The following is an 18,259-nucleotide window of genomic DNA, read 5'->3' as shown; positions in this document are numbered from 1 at the left end:
CCTCTCTCATCCTCACCTCTCCTCTCTCCGTCTCTCCCCCCCCCCCCCCCCTCCCCGGAATGGTTTGCTAGTGACTTGCATGCCCAGGTGATGAACAGTATCCGAGGATGGGCTCAATACCCTGAAAGCCCTCACGACCACCTCAAACCACTGAGACGCCTCGAGAGACCCCTGGGCCACTTTGCGTGAGTTTGCTTCGAGCTGCGCCTCGCCGCGCCACGCCAGCCCGCCAGCCCGCCAGCCTCCTTGCCCTTGGGTGCGTTTCCTGAGGGGGGAGGGGGGGAGGTCTCTGCTGTGGCAGGAGGCACCACGATGCAGTGGGTAGAACCAAGCCCTGCTCTGGCTGCTCGAAGCTCCGCTCCTCCTTATCCCACTGGGCCCAACGAAACGGCACCCCCCCTCCACCACAATGGTAGGGCCAATGGGCGGAGAAACTGAGGGGAGGGGGATCCACAGTGGCGCGGCGGATAGAGTCGCTGCCTCACGGAGCCAGAGACACAGGTTCGATCCTAACCTCGGGTACTGTCTGCATTAGAGCTTGCACGTTCTCCCTGCGACTGCATGGGTTGCCACGGTTTCCTCCCTCCTCCCAAACCAAGGACGTGCGGGTTTGTAGGTTAATTGGCCCTGTAAGATGGCCGCCTTGTGAGGAGGAGAAAGTGGGATGGCGTAGATTTGGGGTGATCGTTGGTCGGCGTGGATTTGATGGGCTGAAGGGCCTGTTTCCATGCTGTACCTTTCAATCAACCAGTCAATCTGAGAGGGAGAGGGGGGGGGGGGGGAGTTGGGTTGATGAGAATGAGGGGGAGATTAAAAAATGGGACTAATGTAGGATTTGGGTAAAGGGCTTGGTGGGCCGAAGGGTCTGTTTCTGTGTTGTGTGTATCTATGTGTGTCTTTGGGAGTGAGGGGAATGGAGTGCTGAAGAATGTGGGAGGGGTGAATGGTTTGAGTGGGAGATAGTTGTAGGAGAGAATGTGGGGAGGGGTGCAGAGGAGATTGGGCAAGAGGAGGAGAGGGAAGCCAGGTTGTGGCTGGGAATGAAGAGAGGGTGGCAGGTCTAGGGGTGAGGACGTATTGGTGGGTTTAGGGTAATTATTGTCACGAGGGCAGAGGGCAGGAGGTCTCTGAGTCTGGTGGTCACGCCTTCAAGCTTCTGTACCTTCTGCTTGTACGGGAGCAGGGAGAAGAAGGAATGACCCTGTCTTGTGGGACTAGTCTCTGCTACCCCCCCGCCCCTCAGCAATGAGCGGTTGGAAGATGAGGGGAAGCAAGGAGCTCAGTTGCCCCGAAAGGGGGGTGGAATGACAATGGCTGTCCAAGAGTGCGGGGATTCCTGAAGAGGTGACCCGGGGCCAGACCACTTGTAATGTGCAGGAGAATGGGGTTTGGAGGGAGAGATGGATCAGCCATGAATGGCAGAGTAGACTTGATGGGCCGAATGGCCTAATTCTGCTCCTGTCACTTATGATCTTATGTGCAGGAAGGAACTACAGATGCTGGTTTAAACACAAAATACTGAGGTAACTCAGCGGGATGGGACGGGCCGCATCACTGGAGAGGAGAAATGGTTGACGTTTCGAGTGGAGACCCTTCTTCAGACTGAGTCAGGAGAGAGGGAGATCCAGAAGGAGAGGGTCTCGCCCCATTCCTCCTCTCCAGAGATGCTGCCTGTCCCGCTGAGTTACTCCGGCACTTTGTGTCCACTTGTCATGTACACCTCCCAATGGCCCCACCTCAACTTTGAAGGCCCTCGGTCACTCAGTCGCTGCCGTGGGCATCCCACCTGACCTCTGACCCCCCCCCCCCAGCCGCCGGTTTCAGCCTATCCGCATGCTGCTTGCTGCCTCTACGCGCCTGCCTGACACTGCTTGCTGATTGGACTAACCCTCGCCACGAACGCTCGTTAAAAAAAAAATACGTTAAAAAAAAATGTGAAAATCCTTTGGTATCTCAACAGGAAAAATAAAGGTTTGAAACAGAAGCTGGTCATTCCCAAGGTAAGCGGCCTCTTTCGATCGACGTTTCTAACCGTTTATTCGTGATTCTTCCTGGCACTCTGGCCAGAATAACAAGGGGCAAACAGAGTAGGGGAATCGAGGACCAGAGGACATAGGTTCAAGGTGAAGGGGAAAAGATTTAATAGGAATCCGAAGGAGGTAACATTTTAACACACAAAGGGTGGTGGGGTGTACGGTACGGGCTGCCAGAGGAGGTAGTTGAGGCTGGGACTATCCCAACTTTTGAGAAACAGTCAGACAGGTACATGGATAGGACCGGTTTGGAGGGAAATGGGCAGGTGGGGCTGGTGTGGCTGGGACAAGTTGGCCAGTGGGGGCAAGTTGGGCCGAAGGGCCTGTTTCCGCACCATGACTTCAACATATGAGATACAGGGAATCTTTAACATCAACTAATTGGTGGAGTATATTCATGGCCTATCATTGTTGTCATGGCAGCCAGCAACAAACCAAAAATGTCTGAAAGGTCCTGACTCGTATAGTTGGCTAGTTTAAAACCACGTGCACCGAGGTACAGTGAAAAGCTTCTTGTTGCGTGCTTCAAGAGTCAGTGGAACGACTATACATGATAACAATCAAGTTGTCCACAGTGTACAGATACAGGATAAAGGGAATTACATTTAGTGCAAGGTAAAGTCCGATTAAAGATAGTCCGAAGATCTCCAATGAGTTAGAGGGTAGGTCAGGCCTATTGGCGGTAGGATGGTTCAGTTGTCTGATAACAGCTGGGAAGAAACTGTCCCTGAATCTGGAGGTGTGCGTATCTCTAAAGACACTTCTGTGCCAACTGTTTCCACAGTTTAAGTCTAAAGTAAAAGTCTCTTAAGAGCAATGGGTGGGTGCGGGGGGTTAGGAAGGAAATTTCTGAGCTTATTTAGACCAAGGCCTGGTAAAGATTTGGAGTTTCCACCTCTGAAGGGCACGAGGGCACTAGCTGGACGGCACGGACCCGGTGGGCCGAACGGCCTGTTTCCGCACTGTGTCTGTAAAGTCCAAAGGCAAGTGAGGAGACATTTCCTCTCTGAGCTCGTACATCCCACCCTGAGAGCTGGTGAGGAAGAGTCGTTGCAGGCCAGGACAGCCAGTTTGTTGTTAGATTGGGGAATTGAGGCCAGGCAGGGGAATTGAGGCCAGGCAGGGGAAGTGAGGCCAGGCAGGGGAATTGAGGCCAAGCAGGAGAATGCTCCTTCACCAGGGATCATCCAGGTCAGTTCCATCCCGGCATCTTAGAGGGGCGACACGATGGCGTAGCGGCAGAGTTGCCAGAGACCCGGGTTCGATCCCAACTATTGGTGCTGCCTGTACGGAATTTGCACGTTCTCCCCGTGACCACGTGGGTTTTCTCCGGGTGCTCCGGTTTCCTCCCACACTCCAAAGACGTACAGGTTTGTAGGTTAATTGGCTTGGTATAATTGGAAATTGTCCCTGGTGTGTGTGTGTGTGTGTAGGACAGTGTAAGTGTGTGGGGATCGCTGGTCAGTACGGACCCGGTGGGCCGAAGGGCCTGTTTCCGTGCTGTATCTCTGAACTAAACCTAATCTAATTTTCACCAAGTCTGCCGGTGAGCAACAGGCATGGGGGGGGGGGGGGATGAAAAGAAGAGAGGCTTAAATCCAACTGGATTGATGACAAATTCCCAGTCCGGGTGGATTTCCTGACCCTCCCAGTTGGGATGATATGATAAACATGGTTTAATTGTTCCCGATTAACAGAGTTTAACTTCCCCTCTATCCACGATGATTCCTGATCGTGTGAACAGTCGGCTGTAGATAGTCTAGACTAACCCCGCTACAAAATGGTTCCTTCCTAGTCTTAGGCTTGGCACCATGCAAAATGGCGCAATCCTACCGATTATTGCCATCTCTGCAACCGTGCCTCGGACTCTGCTGCCAACCAACCCATGTGACAAACCTTTTCTCTCCTCCTACCACGCCCTTCCCCCAGAACCTCATCGACTCCAGTTCCTTGAAGTACATTGTGGGCATGACCCTTCACGACCGCACCACCAAATCCCTGCTCCACCTGCACAAGAAGAAGAAACCACCAAGCATCAGTGCACAGTTCCAGGTGAGTGTCTTGGGCCCATGTTTAACCAAGAGGGATGGCAGGTGTTGAGGGAGGGTTGCTCCATGTCACTGAGATGTTCCTTGTCCTGCCCGTGTTTGATGGGACCATGTAGAGGAAGCTGTGCTCCATCTCACCTGACTTGTCCCTCTCCTCAACGTTTTGTTTCCCTCTACTCACCTGACGTGTTCCTCTCCTCAAAGGGCCAGTGGAATCAAGGGATATGGGGAGAAGGCAGACACGGGTTATTGATTGGGGACGATATAGAAGCTGGGATGTAATGTTAAAATTGTACAAGGCATTGGTGAGGCCAATTCTGGAGTATGGGGTACAATTTTGGTCGCCTAATTATAGGAAGGATGTCAACAAAATAGAGAGAGTACAGAGGAGATTTACTAGAATGTTGCCTGGGTTTCAGCAACTAAGTTACAGAGAAAGGTTGAACAAGTTAGGGCTTTATTCTTTGGAGCGCAGAAGGTTAAGGGGGGGCTTGATAGAGGTCTTTAAAATGATGAGAGGGATAGACAGAGTTGACGTGGATAAGCTTTTCCCACTGAGAGTAGGGAAGATTCAAACAAGGGGACATGACTTGAGAATTAAGGGACAGAAGTTTAGGGGTAACATGAAGGGGAACTTCTTTACTCAGAGAGTGGTGGCTGTGTGGAATGAGCTTCCAGTGAAGGTGGTGGAGACAGGTTTGATTTTATCATTTAAAAATAAATTGGATAGTTACATGGACGGGAAAGGAATGGAGGGTTATGGTCTGAGCGCAGGTATATGGGACTAGGGGAGAATACGTGTTCGGCACGGACTAGAAGGGTCGAGATGGCCTGTTTCCGTGCTGTAATTGTTATATGGTTATATGATCAGCCATGATCACAATGAATGGCGGTGCTGGCTGATCGGTGAATGGCGGTGCTGAAGCCCAGCTGATCGCAATGAAGGGCCGAATGGCCTCCTGCACCTATTGTCTATGTTTCTATGTTGATGGGACAAATGTAGAAGGGACTTTGCTCCATATAACGCGAGATGTACTCGCCCTCGAAGTGTTTGATGGGGACAATGTAGATGGGACTGTGTTGGCCCTGTACTGGAAGTGTTGATGGGAGAATGTGGATGGAAGCTTTGCTCCGTATAACCAGATGTGTCCCTCCCCTCATCAAGCTGTTTGTCGAGCTTTGCTCTATGTAAACCGTCTGAGTTGTCCCGTTTGAGAAGGAACTGCAGATGCTGGAACAATCGAAGGTAGACAAAAATGCTGGAGTAACTCAGCGGGTGAGGCAGTATCTATGGAGCGAAGGAATGGGTGACGTTTCGGGTCGAGACCCGGAAGGGTCTCGACCCGAAACGTTGCCTATTCCTTCGCTCCATAGATGCTGCCTCACCCTTAAGTGTCTCGACCCGAAACGTCGCCTATTCCTTCGCTCCATAGATGCTGCCTCACCCTTAAGGGTCTCGACCCGAAACGTCACCTATTCCTTCGCTCCATAGATGCTGCCTCACCCTTAAGGGTCTCGACCCGAAACGTCACCCATTCCTTTGCTCCATAGATGCTGCCTCACCCGCTGAGTTTCTCCAGCATTTTTGTCTACCACCTGAGTTGTCCCTGTCTTCAACGTGTTGGGTGCGACTAAATGGCTTGCTCCTTATTCTTAAACTGTGGCCCCTGGTTCTGGACTCCCCCAACATCGGGAACATGTTTCCTGCCTCTAGCATGTCCAAGCCCTTAACAATCTTATATGTTTCCAATGAGATGCCCTCTCATCCTTCTAAACTCCAGAGTGTACAAGCCCAGCCGCTCCATTCTCTCAGCATAAGACAGTCCCGCCATCCCGGGAATTAACCTTGTACACATACACTGTACTCCCTCACACAGAGAGTAGTGAGTGTCTGGAATTCTCTGCCACAGAAGGTAGTTGAGGCCAGTTCATTAGCTATATTTAAGAGGGAGTTAGATGTGGCCCTTGTGGCTAAAGGGATCAGGGGGTATGGAGAGAAGGCAGGTACAGGATACTGAGTTGGATGATCAGCCATGATCATATCGAATGGCGGTGCAGGCTCGAAGGGCCGAATGGCCTACTCCTGCACCTATTTTCTATGTTTCTATGTTTCTAATAGCAAGAATGTCCTTCCTCAAATTAGGGGACCAAAACTGCACACAATACTCCAGATGTGGTCTCACTATGGCCATGTACAACTGCAGAAGAACCTCTTGGATCCTATATTCGATTCCTCTTGTTATAAAGGCCAACATGCCATTCGCTTTCTTCACTCCCTGCTTTACCTGCATGCTTATGTATTGGGACAATGTATTGGGAGCTTTGCTCTATCTACCCTGAGTTGTCCCTGCCACGGAGTCATTGAGACCAGCCCAACCAAGTCCACGTGTCCATCAACCAGCCATTTACACTAATCCTACGTTAATCCCATTCCTTCTACTCTCCCCGCGTTCACATCAACCCCCTAGACCTCAGCGTCCCCCACCCCGGTAGATTCTCCCGGCCTCCTACACACTCGGGACAAAGCAGAGCCACCGACCGACCAACCTACCGGGAGGGAAGAACATGCTTGGTACCTACACGTTGGGTAGGGGCGGAGGTCAGGATTGAACCCTGGTCACTGATGGGGCAGTGGAGAGGCGAGTGCCACCACCGCGCTTGCTTCCATGGGAGTGGGCGATGGGGCAGAGTGGAACCAGCTTTATGTCCAAGAGCAGCACAGGCCAAGCAGCACGTTCCCAGATTGTTTATACGGATGCTGGTTAATTTTCCAGGCCTCTCTGAACAAGCTGATGGAAGCTCTGGGCAAAGCAGAGCCTTTCTTCATCCGGTGCATCCGCTCAAACGCCAAGAAGGTGAGGGGAGGTTTGGGGGACGGAGCGAGGGATGGGTTGGGATCAATGTTCTACCATGGGTTGGTCTGAGCATTGGATGGTGTCTGGGGTTGGGGGTGGGGGGGGGGGGCAGGGGGGGCTTGCTGAGGCTTTAACAGCTCCTCAGCCCGAGCTATCCAAAGACGTACAGGTTTGTTGGTTAATTGGCTTGGTGGTTGTAGATTAGTGCTAATATGCTCCCACTGTTCCCACTGAAGAAGGGTTCCGACTTAGAAACATCACCTATCCATGTTCTGCGGTGATGCTGCCTGACCCGCTGAGTGACCCCAGCACTTTGTGCCTTTTTGACCCGTTCACATCTTAGTTTGATGCTATCCCACTGGGGCCGATTAAACTCCAAACCCGCACGTCTTTGGGATGTGGGAGGAAACCGGAGCAGACCCATGTGGCCACGGGGGGGGGGGGGGTGGGACACGCGACACACACGTGCAAACTCCACACAGGCAGCACTCGAGGGCAGGGATTGAGAGCTTTGGCCTCTGGCGCTGTGAGGTAGCGGCTCTACCCGCTGCTCTGAGCTCCAGGGCATCGCCAGCCTTTTCAGAGGTGAGGCTGAATAAATCGAAACATCAACTCCTGGAGGACCATTCCCCAACCTTGGATCCTTGAGTCCAGCAAAATAGTTTAATAGATGTTCCCTTGTAATAGATCGGTGGGTCAATGTGGACGGAGCTTTGCTGGATGTGACCCGACTTGTCCCTGTTCTGAAAGAGTTTGACGGGACTATTGTAGAAGGGGCTTTGCTCTATATAACTACCTGAGTTGTTCCTGCCACAACTGGGGCTCTGCCCACCACGTCAACCAGCGGGCGCCCATTTACACTCATCCGGATTCATCCCATGTTTTATTCTCCCCTCCTGTCCCGGCAGCTGGAGCTCTGCTTCGACGATGACCTCGTGCTGCAGCAGCTGAAGTACACGGGGATGCTGGAGACCGTACGCATCCGCCGCTCCGGGTACAGCGCCAAGTACACCTTCCAGGTACGTGTGGCCATGTACACCTTCCAAGTCAAGTCAAGTCAAGTTTATTCGTCACATACACATACGAGATGTGCAGTGAAATGAAAAGTGGCAATACTCGCGGATTGTGCAAAAAAACAAAAACAAACTACAAAACCGAATGGAACAAAATCACATATTCACATATTACATATTTGTGGGAGGAAAAAAGAAGAAAACAGCAATTTAAAAAAGACACCACACAACAGTAACAGTAAAATGGTCCAGGTACCGTGTTCACCAAGTACACCTTCCAGGTACATGTGGCCAGGTACATGTGGCCAGGTACACCTTCCAGGTACGTGTGGTGGGAAGGAGATGTGTGGTTGGGGATAGTGAAGACCTGAAGTGGGATTTCCGATTTGTGCATCTGGTTTATGTTTGTCCACATGGTCCTCAAACTAGTACGTCTTCCCTGGAACGTGTGAGAGTTGTTGCGTGTGGGACCCGTGTTCCAGTGAGAATTGTTGCGTGTGGGATCCGTGTTCCGGTGGGAGTTGTTGCGTGTGGGACACGTGTTCCAGTGAGAATTGTTGCGTGTGGGACCCGTGTTCCCGTGAGAGTTGTTGCGTGTGGGATCCGTGTTCCGGTGAGGTTTGGTGCGTGTGGGACCCGTGTGTTTTATTCCAACTTTGGTTTTTTTTACCTGTTGATCCTCGCTCGATCCATCGACCAGTTCCACCTGTGACCCATTCCCTGGGAGAAACCGCACTGTCTCACCCTGTGTGGCATCAGCCTCACCCTCACCCTCACCCTCTCACCCTCACCCTCACCCTCACCCTCCCTCTCGCCCTCACCCTCACCCTCACCCTCACCCTCACCCTCACCCTCACCCTCACCCTCACCCTCACCTCAGGCCGTTTACCCTTGCAGGAATTCAAGGACCAGTTCCAAGTGCTCCTGCCCAGGGATGCCAAGCCTCTGCAGGAAGCCATTGCTGCCTTGTTCAACAGACTGCAGCTGGACAGGAATAACTGTCAGATCGGCAAAACCAAGGTAGGATGAGTTTAATTTAGTTGAGTTATTGTCACGTGTACCGAGGTACAGTGAGAAGCTTTTGTTGTGTGCTAACCAGTCAGCGGAAAGATAATACATGATTACAATCGAGCCGTCCACAGTGTACAGATACATGATGAAGGGAAAATGTGAATAACGTTTAGCGCAAGATAAAGTCAGATCAAAGATAGTCCAACGAGGTAGATAGTCGCTCAGGTCGCTCTTGTTTATAGGATGGTCCAGTTGCCTGATAACAGCAGGGGGGAAACAACTGTCCCTGAATCTGGAGGTGTGTGTTTTCACACTTCTGAGAAGGAATGGGTGATGTTTGGGTCGAGACCCTTCTTCAGACTGAGTCAGGAGAGAGGGAGATACAGAGATAAGGAGGTGCAAAGAGTGAAAATGAGACAAAGGGGATGGAGATCAGGGAAAATATAGAATAGATCATTGCCTGAAGAAGGGTCTCGACCCGAAATGTCACCCATTCCTTCTCTCCAGAGATGCTGCCTCACCCGCTGAGTTACTCCTGCATTTTGTGTCTACCTTCGATTTAACCAGCATCTGCAGTTTTTTTCTTACAGATAAATCATTGTTAGCTGGGAGGATGGTAATAACAAAGCAAACAGAGATAAAATGTAAAGACAGTTAGACTGGTCGGAAAACTGGGACGGGGGGGAGGGACGGAGAGAGAGGGAACGCAAAGGCTACTTGAGTGTTAGAGAAGTCAATGTTCTTACTGCTGGGGTGTAAGCAGCCCAAGCGAAATATGAGGTGTTGTTCCTCCAATTTGCATTGGGCCTCACTCTGACAATGGAGGAGGCCCGGGACAGAAGGGTCAGTGTGGGAATGGGAGGGGGAGTTAGTTAGCAACTGGGAGATCAGGTAGGTTGCTACACTGGGTATCTCTGTACTGGTATGAACAGAGGGATCTGGGAATAACCGTGCATAGTTCCTTGAAGGATGGAATCTCATATAGATAGGGTGGTAAAGAAAGCTTTTGGTATGCTAGCCTTTATAAATCAGAGCATTGAGTATAGAAGCTGGGATGTAATGTTAAAATTGTACAAGGCATTGGTGAGACCAATCTGGAGTATGGTGTACAATTTTGGTCGCCCAATTATAGGAAGGATGTCAACAAAATAGAGAGAGTACAGAGGAGATTTACTAGAATGTTGCCTGGGTTTCAACAACTAAGTTACAGAGATAGGTTGAATAAGTTAGGTCTTTATTCCCTGGAGCGCAGAAGGTTAAGGGGGGACTTGATAGAGGTCTTTAAAATGATGAGAGGGATAGACCGAGTTGATGTGGACAAGCTTTTCCCTTTGAGAATAGGGAAGATTCAAACAAGAGGACATGACTTGAGAATTAAGGGACAGAAGTTTAGGGGTAACATGAGGGGGAACTTCTTTACTCAGAGAGTGGTAGCGGTGTGGAATGAGCTTCCACTGGAAGTGGTGGCGGCAGGTTCGTTGGTATCATTTAAAAATAAATTGGATAGGCATATGGATGAGAAGGGAATGGAGGGTTATGGTATGAGTGCAGGCAGGTGGGACTAAGGGAAAAAAGTTGTTTGGCACGGACTTGTAGGGCCGAGATGGCCTGTTTCCGTGCTGTAATTGTTATATGGTTATATGGTGGCTCTGGCTCTGCACACCTCCTCCATCTAGTGGTGAGAAAGAGTACTTTAGTTTTTAGAGATACTGCATGCAAACGGGCCCTTCGGACCACCGGGCCCGCACCAACCAGCGACCACCCCCTACACTAGCACTATCCTACACACCAGGGACAATTTTGCAATTTACCAAAGCCAATTTAACCTACAAACATGTAGGTCTTTGGAGTGTGGGAGGAAGCTGGAGCTCCCGGAGAAAGGTCTGAAGAAAGGGTCCCAACCTGAAACATCACCCATCCTTTTTCTCCAGAGATCCCAGCCTGACCCGCTGACTTGCTCTAGCACTTTGTGTCTATGTTCGCCCCCCCCCCCCCCCGATAAAACGCAAGCGGTCACGGGGAGAACGTACAAACTCCGCATAGACAGCACCCGTAGTCAGGATCAAACCCGGGTCTCTGGAGCTGTGAGGCAGCAACTCTATCACTGTGCTGCCCTTTGGGAGTCAGAGAGTTATAGTCATAGAGTGATACAGTGTGGAAACAGGCCCTTCGGCCCAACTTGCCCACACCAGCCAACATGTCCCAGCTACACTTAGTCCCACCTGCCCACGTTTGGTCCATATCCCTCCAAACCTGTCCTATCCATGTACCTGTCTAACTGTTTCTTAAATGTTGCGATAGTCCCAGCCTCAACAACCACCTCTGGCAGCTTGTTCCATACGCCCACCACCCTTTGTGTGAAAAGGTTACTCCTCAGATTCCTATTAAATCTTTTCCCTTTCACCTTAAACCTATGTCCTCTGGTCCTCGATTCACCTACTCTGGGCAAGAGGCTCTGTGCGTCTACCCGATCTATTCCTCTCATGATTTTATACGCCTCGGTAAGATCACCCCTCATCCTCCTGCGCTCCAAGGAATAGAGTCCCAGCCTGCTCAACCTCTCCCGATAGCTCACACCCCCTAGTCCTGGCAACATCCTAGTAAATCTTCTCTGCACCCTTTCCAGCTTGACAAAATCTTTCCTATAACATGGTGCCCAGAACTGAACACAATACTCTAAATGCGGCCTCACCTACATCTTATATACAACTGCAACATGGCCTCCCAACGTCTATACTCAATACTCTGGCTGATGAAGGCCAATGTGGCCAAATGCCTGTTTGGCCACAAGCGTAGTGAAGCATGTGATGATTCTTCGCACCCTGCTCACAATCTTGAAGCAAAAGGCACGGAATGTCCTTGATTCAAGATAGATTCCATCGGGAAGGAATTACAGGAATTCTGTGGGGGAAGAAACTTTGCTGATTCAGGCAAAACAATTTAATACTGAACCAGTCAGAACAGGATAGTGCTCCCTGATACCACTCCATGAATGAGCCTGTAATTAAATATGGAATTATAGACCGGCACAAATTTCATTTCATAGTTTAGTTCAGTTTCGAGATACAGCCCTTCGACCACTGAGTCCGCTCCGACCAGCGATCCCTGCGCCCTGACTGACACGATCCTACACACACTAGGGACAATTTACAATTTTACCAAGCCAATTAACCCTGTACGTCTTTGGAGTGTGGGAGGAAACCTGGAGCTCCCGGGGAAAACCCAGGCGGTCGCGGGGAGAACGCACGAAGTCTGTGCAGGCAGCGCCCGTAGTCAGGATCGAACCCGGGTCCCTGGCGCTGTGAGGCAGCAACTCTACCGCTGTGTCACGGTGCCGCCCATTGCAGCAGACGATTGTTTTGTCGGGAATCCTCTGGAGAACCAGCCTAACCCTGGACCTTTGGCCTGGTGTAATGTTGTTGCCACGAGCACTTCATGCTTCTCTGCTCACCACCACCTCGCATTGCCTCCCCTGCCTCCCCATCCCGTCACTCCCCAGGTCTTCATGAAGGAGTCTGAACGACAGAAGCTTCAGGACATCCTGCACAAGGAGGTGATGAGGAAGATCCTGCTCCTGCAGAACTGGTTCCGGGCGGTCCTGGAGAGGAGGCGCTTTCTGAGGATGAGGCGGGCTGCCATCACAATTCAGGTGGGTGTGGACACAATTGTTTTTGTTTTTTCCCCCCAATCCCTCCCCCCCCCCCCCCCAACAAATATACTTTATTTGTAAAATATTCAATCGTTCAATACTGAAATCCCATTGTCTACCTTCATCAGATTAGTCTGAAGAAGGGTCTCGACCCGAATTGTCACCCATTCCTTCTCTCCAGAGATGCTGCCCGTCCCGTTGAGTTACTCCAGCATTTTGTGTCCACCTTCATCGTTCCAAATGTGGTTTAGTTGAGAGATGTAACCTGGAAACAGAAACCTTCGGCCCACTGAGCCCACACCGACCATCTTTAGCTTTAGCCTTCACTTTGCTTTAGAGATACCATGAGAAAACAGACCCTTCGGCCCATCGAGCCCACACCGGCCAGTGATCTCCCCGTACACTAACACCATCCTACACACTAGGGACAATATACAATTGTTACTGAAGCCAATTAAGCCGTCTTTGGAGCGTGGGAGGAAACCGCAGCACGCGGAGAAAACCCACGCGGTCACAGGGCGAACGTGCAAACTCCGTGCAGACAGCACCTGTGGTCAGGATTGAACAACATTCCAAAGACGTACAGGTTTGTAGGTTAATTGGCTTCGGTAAAGTTTATAAATTGTTCCTGGTGTGTAGGGTAGTGTCAGTGTACGGGGTGATCGCTGGTCGGCTCAGTGGGCCGAATGTATGTTCTGGATCAAGTCTACTCCGCCATTCAATCATGGCTGATCTACTGTATCTTTCCCTCTCAACTCCATTCTCCTGCCTTCTCCCCATAACCCCGGACACCCGTGCCAATCAAAAATCTGTCAAATCTGCTCCTTAAAACTATTCATTGATTTGACTCTGTACAGACTGCACCCGTAGTCAGGATCGAACCCAGGTCTCTGGCGCTGTAAAGCAGCAACTCTACCGCTGGGCCACCGTGCTGCCCGTTCACGGTAGTTCCATGTTATCTATACTTTCGCATCCACTCCCTGCACATTAGGGACAATTTACAAACCCCGCACGTCTTTAAGATGCGGGCAGAAACCGGAGCAGTCGGAGGAAACCCACGTGATCACAGGGAGAACGTGCAAACTCCACACAGACAGCACTGGAGGTCAGGATTGACCCTGGGGTCTCTGGGGCTGTGAGGCTGTGGCTTTCCCAGCTGCGGCACTGTTACACTGTCAGGTTTCCCTAAAATATGTCGATATATGTCAAAATATTCTCAACCCCATGCGTTGATTTTGAGAGGTTTATTACACAGAGTCCAGAACCTTTATAACGGCTTCATCCTTCACCACCTGCCCGTCCACCACGAGTTGGTACGGGTGTCAGCGGTTGTGGGGAGAATGGGGTTAGGGAGGTAGATCAGCCATGACTTGATGGGCCTATCATTTATCACCAGCATTTTGTGCCTGTCTATTGCAAGCATCAGTGAACGGTCTCTGACTCTGGCTCTGGCCATGAAATGGAAGGAATGGCTCTGTTGAACCTGGGTCACTGGCGCAGTGGGGCAGCAGATCTGCCAGTGGTGCCAGTGTGTACTGCCAGTGGTGCCAGTGTGTACTGCCAGTGGTGCCAGAGTGTACTGCCAGTGTCGGCTTGTCTGTTGTGTGAGGGGAGGGGGAGGGGGGGGAGGGTGGGGAGAGGGGGGAAGGTGTCTCTCTGTCTGTTATGAGCCGGGGTGGTGGGAGGTGGCTCTCTATCAACTGTGAGCCGGGAGGGAGGGAGGAGGGGGGAGGGTGTGGGGGGTGGTCGCGGGCTGGGGTAACGCCCGTGCTTACCGCTGTCTCTCTCCAGGCTTACTGCCGGTCCTTCCTGGTCCGCCTGGCGGTGCAGCGACTGGATGCAGCGCGTGTGATCCAGCTGGTGTGGAGAGGTTTCCTGCAGCGCTGTGCCTACCTGAAGCAAGTCCGAGCCATCGTCTTGTGCCAGGCGCTGTGCCGCGGGTACCTGGCACGCAGGAGGTAACCGCATCCTCATTACATCCTTCAACTGGAACATTCAGTATGGGCACAGGTTGGGCAGTCTGGGACTCTGTTCCCTGGAGCGCAGAGGGATGGGGGGTGATCTTATAGAGGTGTACAAAATCATGAGAGGAATAGATCGGGTAGACGCATAGAGTCTCTTGCCCAGAGTAGGGGAATCGAGGAACAGAGGACATAGGTTTAAGGTGATGGGGGGGAAAAGATTTAATAGGAATTTACTTTAGTTTAGAGATAAAACGCGGAAACAGGCCCTTCGGCCCACTGAGACCGCACTGACCAACAATCCCACCACATTAACACTATCAGACACACACTCAGGACAATTGACATTTTTTACCGCCAATGAATCTACAAACCTGAGGGGTTTGAATCTGAGGGGTAACTTTTTCATACAAAGGTTGGCGGGTGCATGGAACAAGCTGCCAGAGAAGGTAGCTGAGGCAGAGATTATCGTAACGTTTAAGAAACAGTTAAGACAGGTACATGGATAGGACAGGTTTGGAGGGAAATGGGCCAAACGCAGGCAGGTGGGACTAGTGTAGCTAGGGCATGTTGGCCAGTGTGGGCAAGTAGGGCCGAAGGGCCTGATTCCACGCTGTATCACTCTATGACTCTACGACCCATGGCCTTTAATTGTTAGGGGGATTCAGTGTTGTGTTGAGATACAGCACGGAAACAGGCCCTTCGGCCCACCGAGTCCATGTCGACCATCGACCAACCCATTTGCTGCTGTAACTCTACACTACACCCCTCCTGGCAGTAACAAAAGCTGATGCCGAGCCCCAGTGGAATATCTAGTTTAGATTTAGTTTAAATACAGCGATGGATTTAAGAGAGGGTTAGATAGAGCTCTAGGGGCTCGTGGAGTCAAGGGATAGGGGGAGAAGGCAGGCACGGGTTATTGATAGGGGACGATCAGCCATGATCACAACGAATGGCGGTGCTGGCTCGAAGGGCCGAATGGCCTACTCCTGCACCTGTTTTCTATGTTTCTATGAAACGGGCCCTTCGGCCCACCGAGTCCACGCTGACCACCAGACAACCTTTGCTTTAGACTCTACTTTAGAGATACAGTGCAGAAACATTCCCCTTGACCCACTGAGTCCACACTGACCAGCAATCACCCTGCACACTAACTAACATTGTCCTACACAACTATTTTGTAACGTTACAGTTTATTTTAGAGATACAGCGTGGCAACAGGCCCACCGAGTTCTATGTTATCCACTTCCACATTCAATCCCTCTACAATTTACCCGAGGGCCTATTAACCCTATTAATCGAGGGAGGGAGGGGGGGGGGAAACTGGAGCACCCGGGGGAAACCCCCGTGGTCACAGGGAGAACGTGCAAACTCTGGCGCTGTGAGGCAGCAGCTCTACCCGCTGCGTCTCCCTGCGAACGTGATGAGGCTCTCAGCCTGCCTCTGTGGCCGAGCAACTACTAACGGACTTGTCCACTGCTCGACCGGCTTTGAATGTCTCTAATTGAGACCGTGTAATGGGTGGAATGTCTCTGCTGAGCTCGATAGTGAAGCTCTTTGTGTTTCTGAGCTGCAGGGCTGGGGGAGGAGCCTGATAACTACGAAGCAACAGTCACATTGTACAAGGGCCCTGCAAGTATCGCATCCCAACTAGAGAGAGCCTCGACACATCTCCTTCATTACTAATGCCACTGCCAATAGACAATAGGTGCAGGAGTAGTGGCCATTCGGCCCTTCGAGCCAGCACCGCCATTCAATGAGATCACGGCTGATCATCCCCAATCAGTTCCCCGTTCCTGCCTTCTCCCCATATCCCCTGACTCCACTATCTTTAAGAGCCCTATCTAGCTCTCTCTTGAAAGCATCCAGAGAACCGGCCTCCACCGCCCTCCGAGGCAGAGAATTCCACATGCTCACTCCCTCCCACCTTCTCCCCATAACCACTGACCCCCGCGCTAATCTGTCAATCTGCGCCCAATGATTTGGCCTCCACAGCCGTCTGTGGCGATGAATTCCACAGATTCATCACTCTCCTTCCTAAAGAAACATCCTTTAATTCTGAGGCTATGACCTCTTGTCCTAGATTCTCCCACTAGTGGAAACATCCTCTTCCCAGGCCTTTCATTACTCGGTAGGTTTCAGTGAGATCCCCCACCATCCTTCTAAACTCCAGCGAGTAGCGGCCCTGTGCTGTCAAACGCTCATCATGTATAGATACCATCTATAATCATTATTTGTTATTCCCGTCATCATGTATCTGTACATGTCCAGAACCAGGGGCCACAGTTTAAGAATAAGGGGTAAGCCATTTAGAACGGAGACGAGGAAACACTTTTTCTCACAGAGAGCGGTGAGTCTGTGGAATTCTCTGCCTCAGAGGGCGGTGGAGGCAGGTTCTCTGGATGCTTTTAAGAGAGAGCTAGATAGGGCTCTTAAAAATAACGGAGTCAGGGGATATGGGGAGAAGGCAGGAACGGGGTACTGATTGGGGATGATCAGCCATTATCACATTGAATGGCGGTGCTGGCTCGAAGGGCCGAATGGCCTACTCCTGCACCTATTGTCTATTGTATCTGTACACTGTGGATGACTCGATTGTAATCATCTATCGTCTTTCCGCTGACTGGTTAGCACGCAACAGAAAAGCTTTTCACTGTAGCTCGGTACACGTGACAATAAACTAAACGCTTTCCCTTGTAGGGTACGTCTAATGCGGCTGGCCCAGCAGAAGGAACAGGAGAGGGCAGTGCAGGCTGCAGAGGGGCAGCAAGTTTCCGATCGGTCACCGTCCACAGCTGACCGAGACACTAAGGAGGTACCGCAGGCTGAGGTGGGCCTGGAACCCCCGTCGAGGGGGGTGGGTGCTGTTGGGCCGGACGTGTCCCAGGGACCCGGGGAGAACGATAGTGGGGGTGTGGAGAGGTCCACCTCCTGGTTGAAACGGCAGAACCGCCGCATGCGGGGCTTGGAGCACAACAACCTCCAGCGACAACTGGCCTCCTCCCCCCCTCAGGACGACGTGTCCACCCCTCCTCCGCCCTTTGAAACCAGGTTGATGGTGGAGATGATGGTGCAGAATGCCAGCGTGCCGGCCAAGTGGCAACCGGAGGGGCTACAGCAGACCGACGGACGGTCAGAGCGGTCCGGTGACGGGGACCCGCGGCTGGGCACCGGGATCGGCGATGACGGTGGAGACGGCCAAGGGGCGAGCGGGCGCGGGGACGGCAGGGTGCCACGTGGGGGTCCGGAGCGGCCGAAGACTCTGCTACTTCTCCCCGGCGCGGACGCGGTGCTGCCCGGCTCTGCCCCGGCACAGCCCAACGGCGACGAGGAGCAGAGTGAGCAGAGAGTGCCGGAGAGCCCCGTCTCCCTGCCCGGCACCATCCAGCGCTACCACGACATTCGCAAGCTGCGGAACAAGGCGGAGAAGTGGAAGGACCGGCGTAACTGCGAGGCGACCAGCCCGACGGGGGAGAAGAAGGAAAACCAGCCTCCATTGAAAGGCACCAGGTACCATTTGCAGCACAGAACGCCACAGGGGATCCTTCTTCCCTGTGGCTATCAAACCGTACAACTCATCCCCCTTCTGTCTTATACTGTCTTATTCTATCTACTGGGCTTGTATTCACTGGAATTTAGATGGATGAGAGGGGATCTTATAGAAACAGATAACATTATTAAGGGATTGG

The 18,259-nt window shown here is 51.8% G+C and overlaps 1 protein-coding gene across 7 annotated transcripts in view; it reads left to right on the top strand.

Moving 5' to 3' along the window:
- The window catches only part of myo9b (myosin IXB), a 126,839-nt gene that overhangs the window by 75,360 nt on the left and 33,220 nt on the right, over positions 1 to 18,259 (top strand). For 5 of the 7 annotated variants that reach the window (XM_033047082.1, XM_033047084.1, XM_033047079.1 and 2 more), the window contains exons 15-23: positions 72 to 185; positions 1,961 to 2,000; positions 3,963 to 4,085; positions 6,856 to 6,936; positions 7,845 to 7,955; positions 8,847 to 8,969; positions 12,460 to 12,609; positions 14,401 to 14,567; positions 17,271 to 18,080. In XM_033047082.1, the coding sequence (XP_032902973.1) occupies positions 72 to 185; positions 1,961 to 2,000; positions 3,963 to 4,085; positions 6,856 to 6,936; positions 7,845 to 7,955; positions 8,847 to 8,969; positions 12,460 to 12,609; positions 14,401 to 14,567; positions 17,271 to 18,080 (1,719 nt within the window). The remainder of the gene's footprint in view (positions 1 to 71; positions 186 to 1,960; positions 2,001 to 3,962; positions 4,086 to 6,855; positions 6,937 to 7,844; positions 7,956 to 8,846; positions 8,970 to 12,459; positions 12,610 to 14,400; positions 14,568 to 17,270; positions 18,081 to 18,259) is intronic. The other 2 variants (XM_033047083.1, XM_033047085.1) reach the window with 1 other exon arrangement.

The sequence above is a fragment of the Amblyraja radiata genome, chromosome 29 (genome assembly GCF_010909765.2).
Source record: "Amblyraja radiata isolate CabotCenter1 chromosome 29, sAmbRad1.1.pri, whole genome shotgun sequence".
Lineage (NCBI taxonomy): Eukaryota > Metazoa > Chordata > Chondrichthyes > Rajiformes > Rajidae > Amblyraja > Amblyraja radiata.
This window is presented reverse-complemented; position numbering and strand designations above follow the sequence as displayed.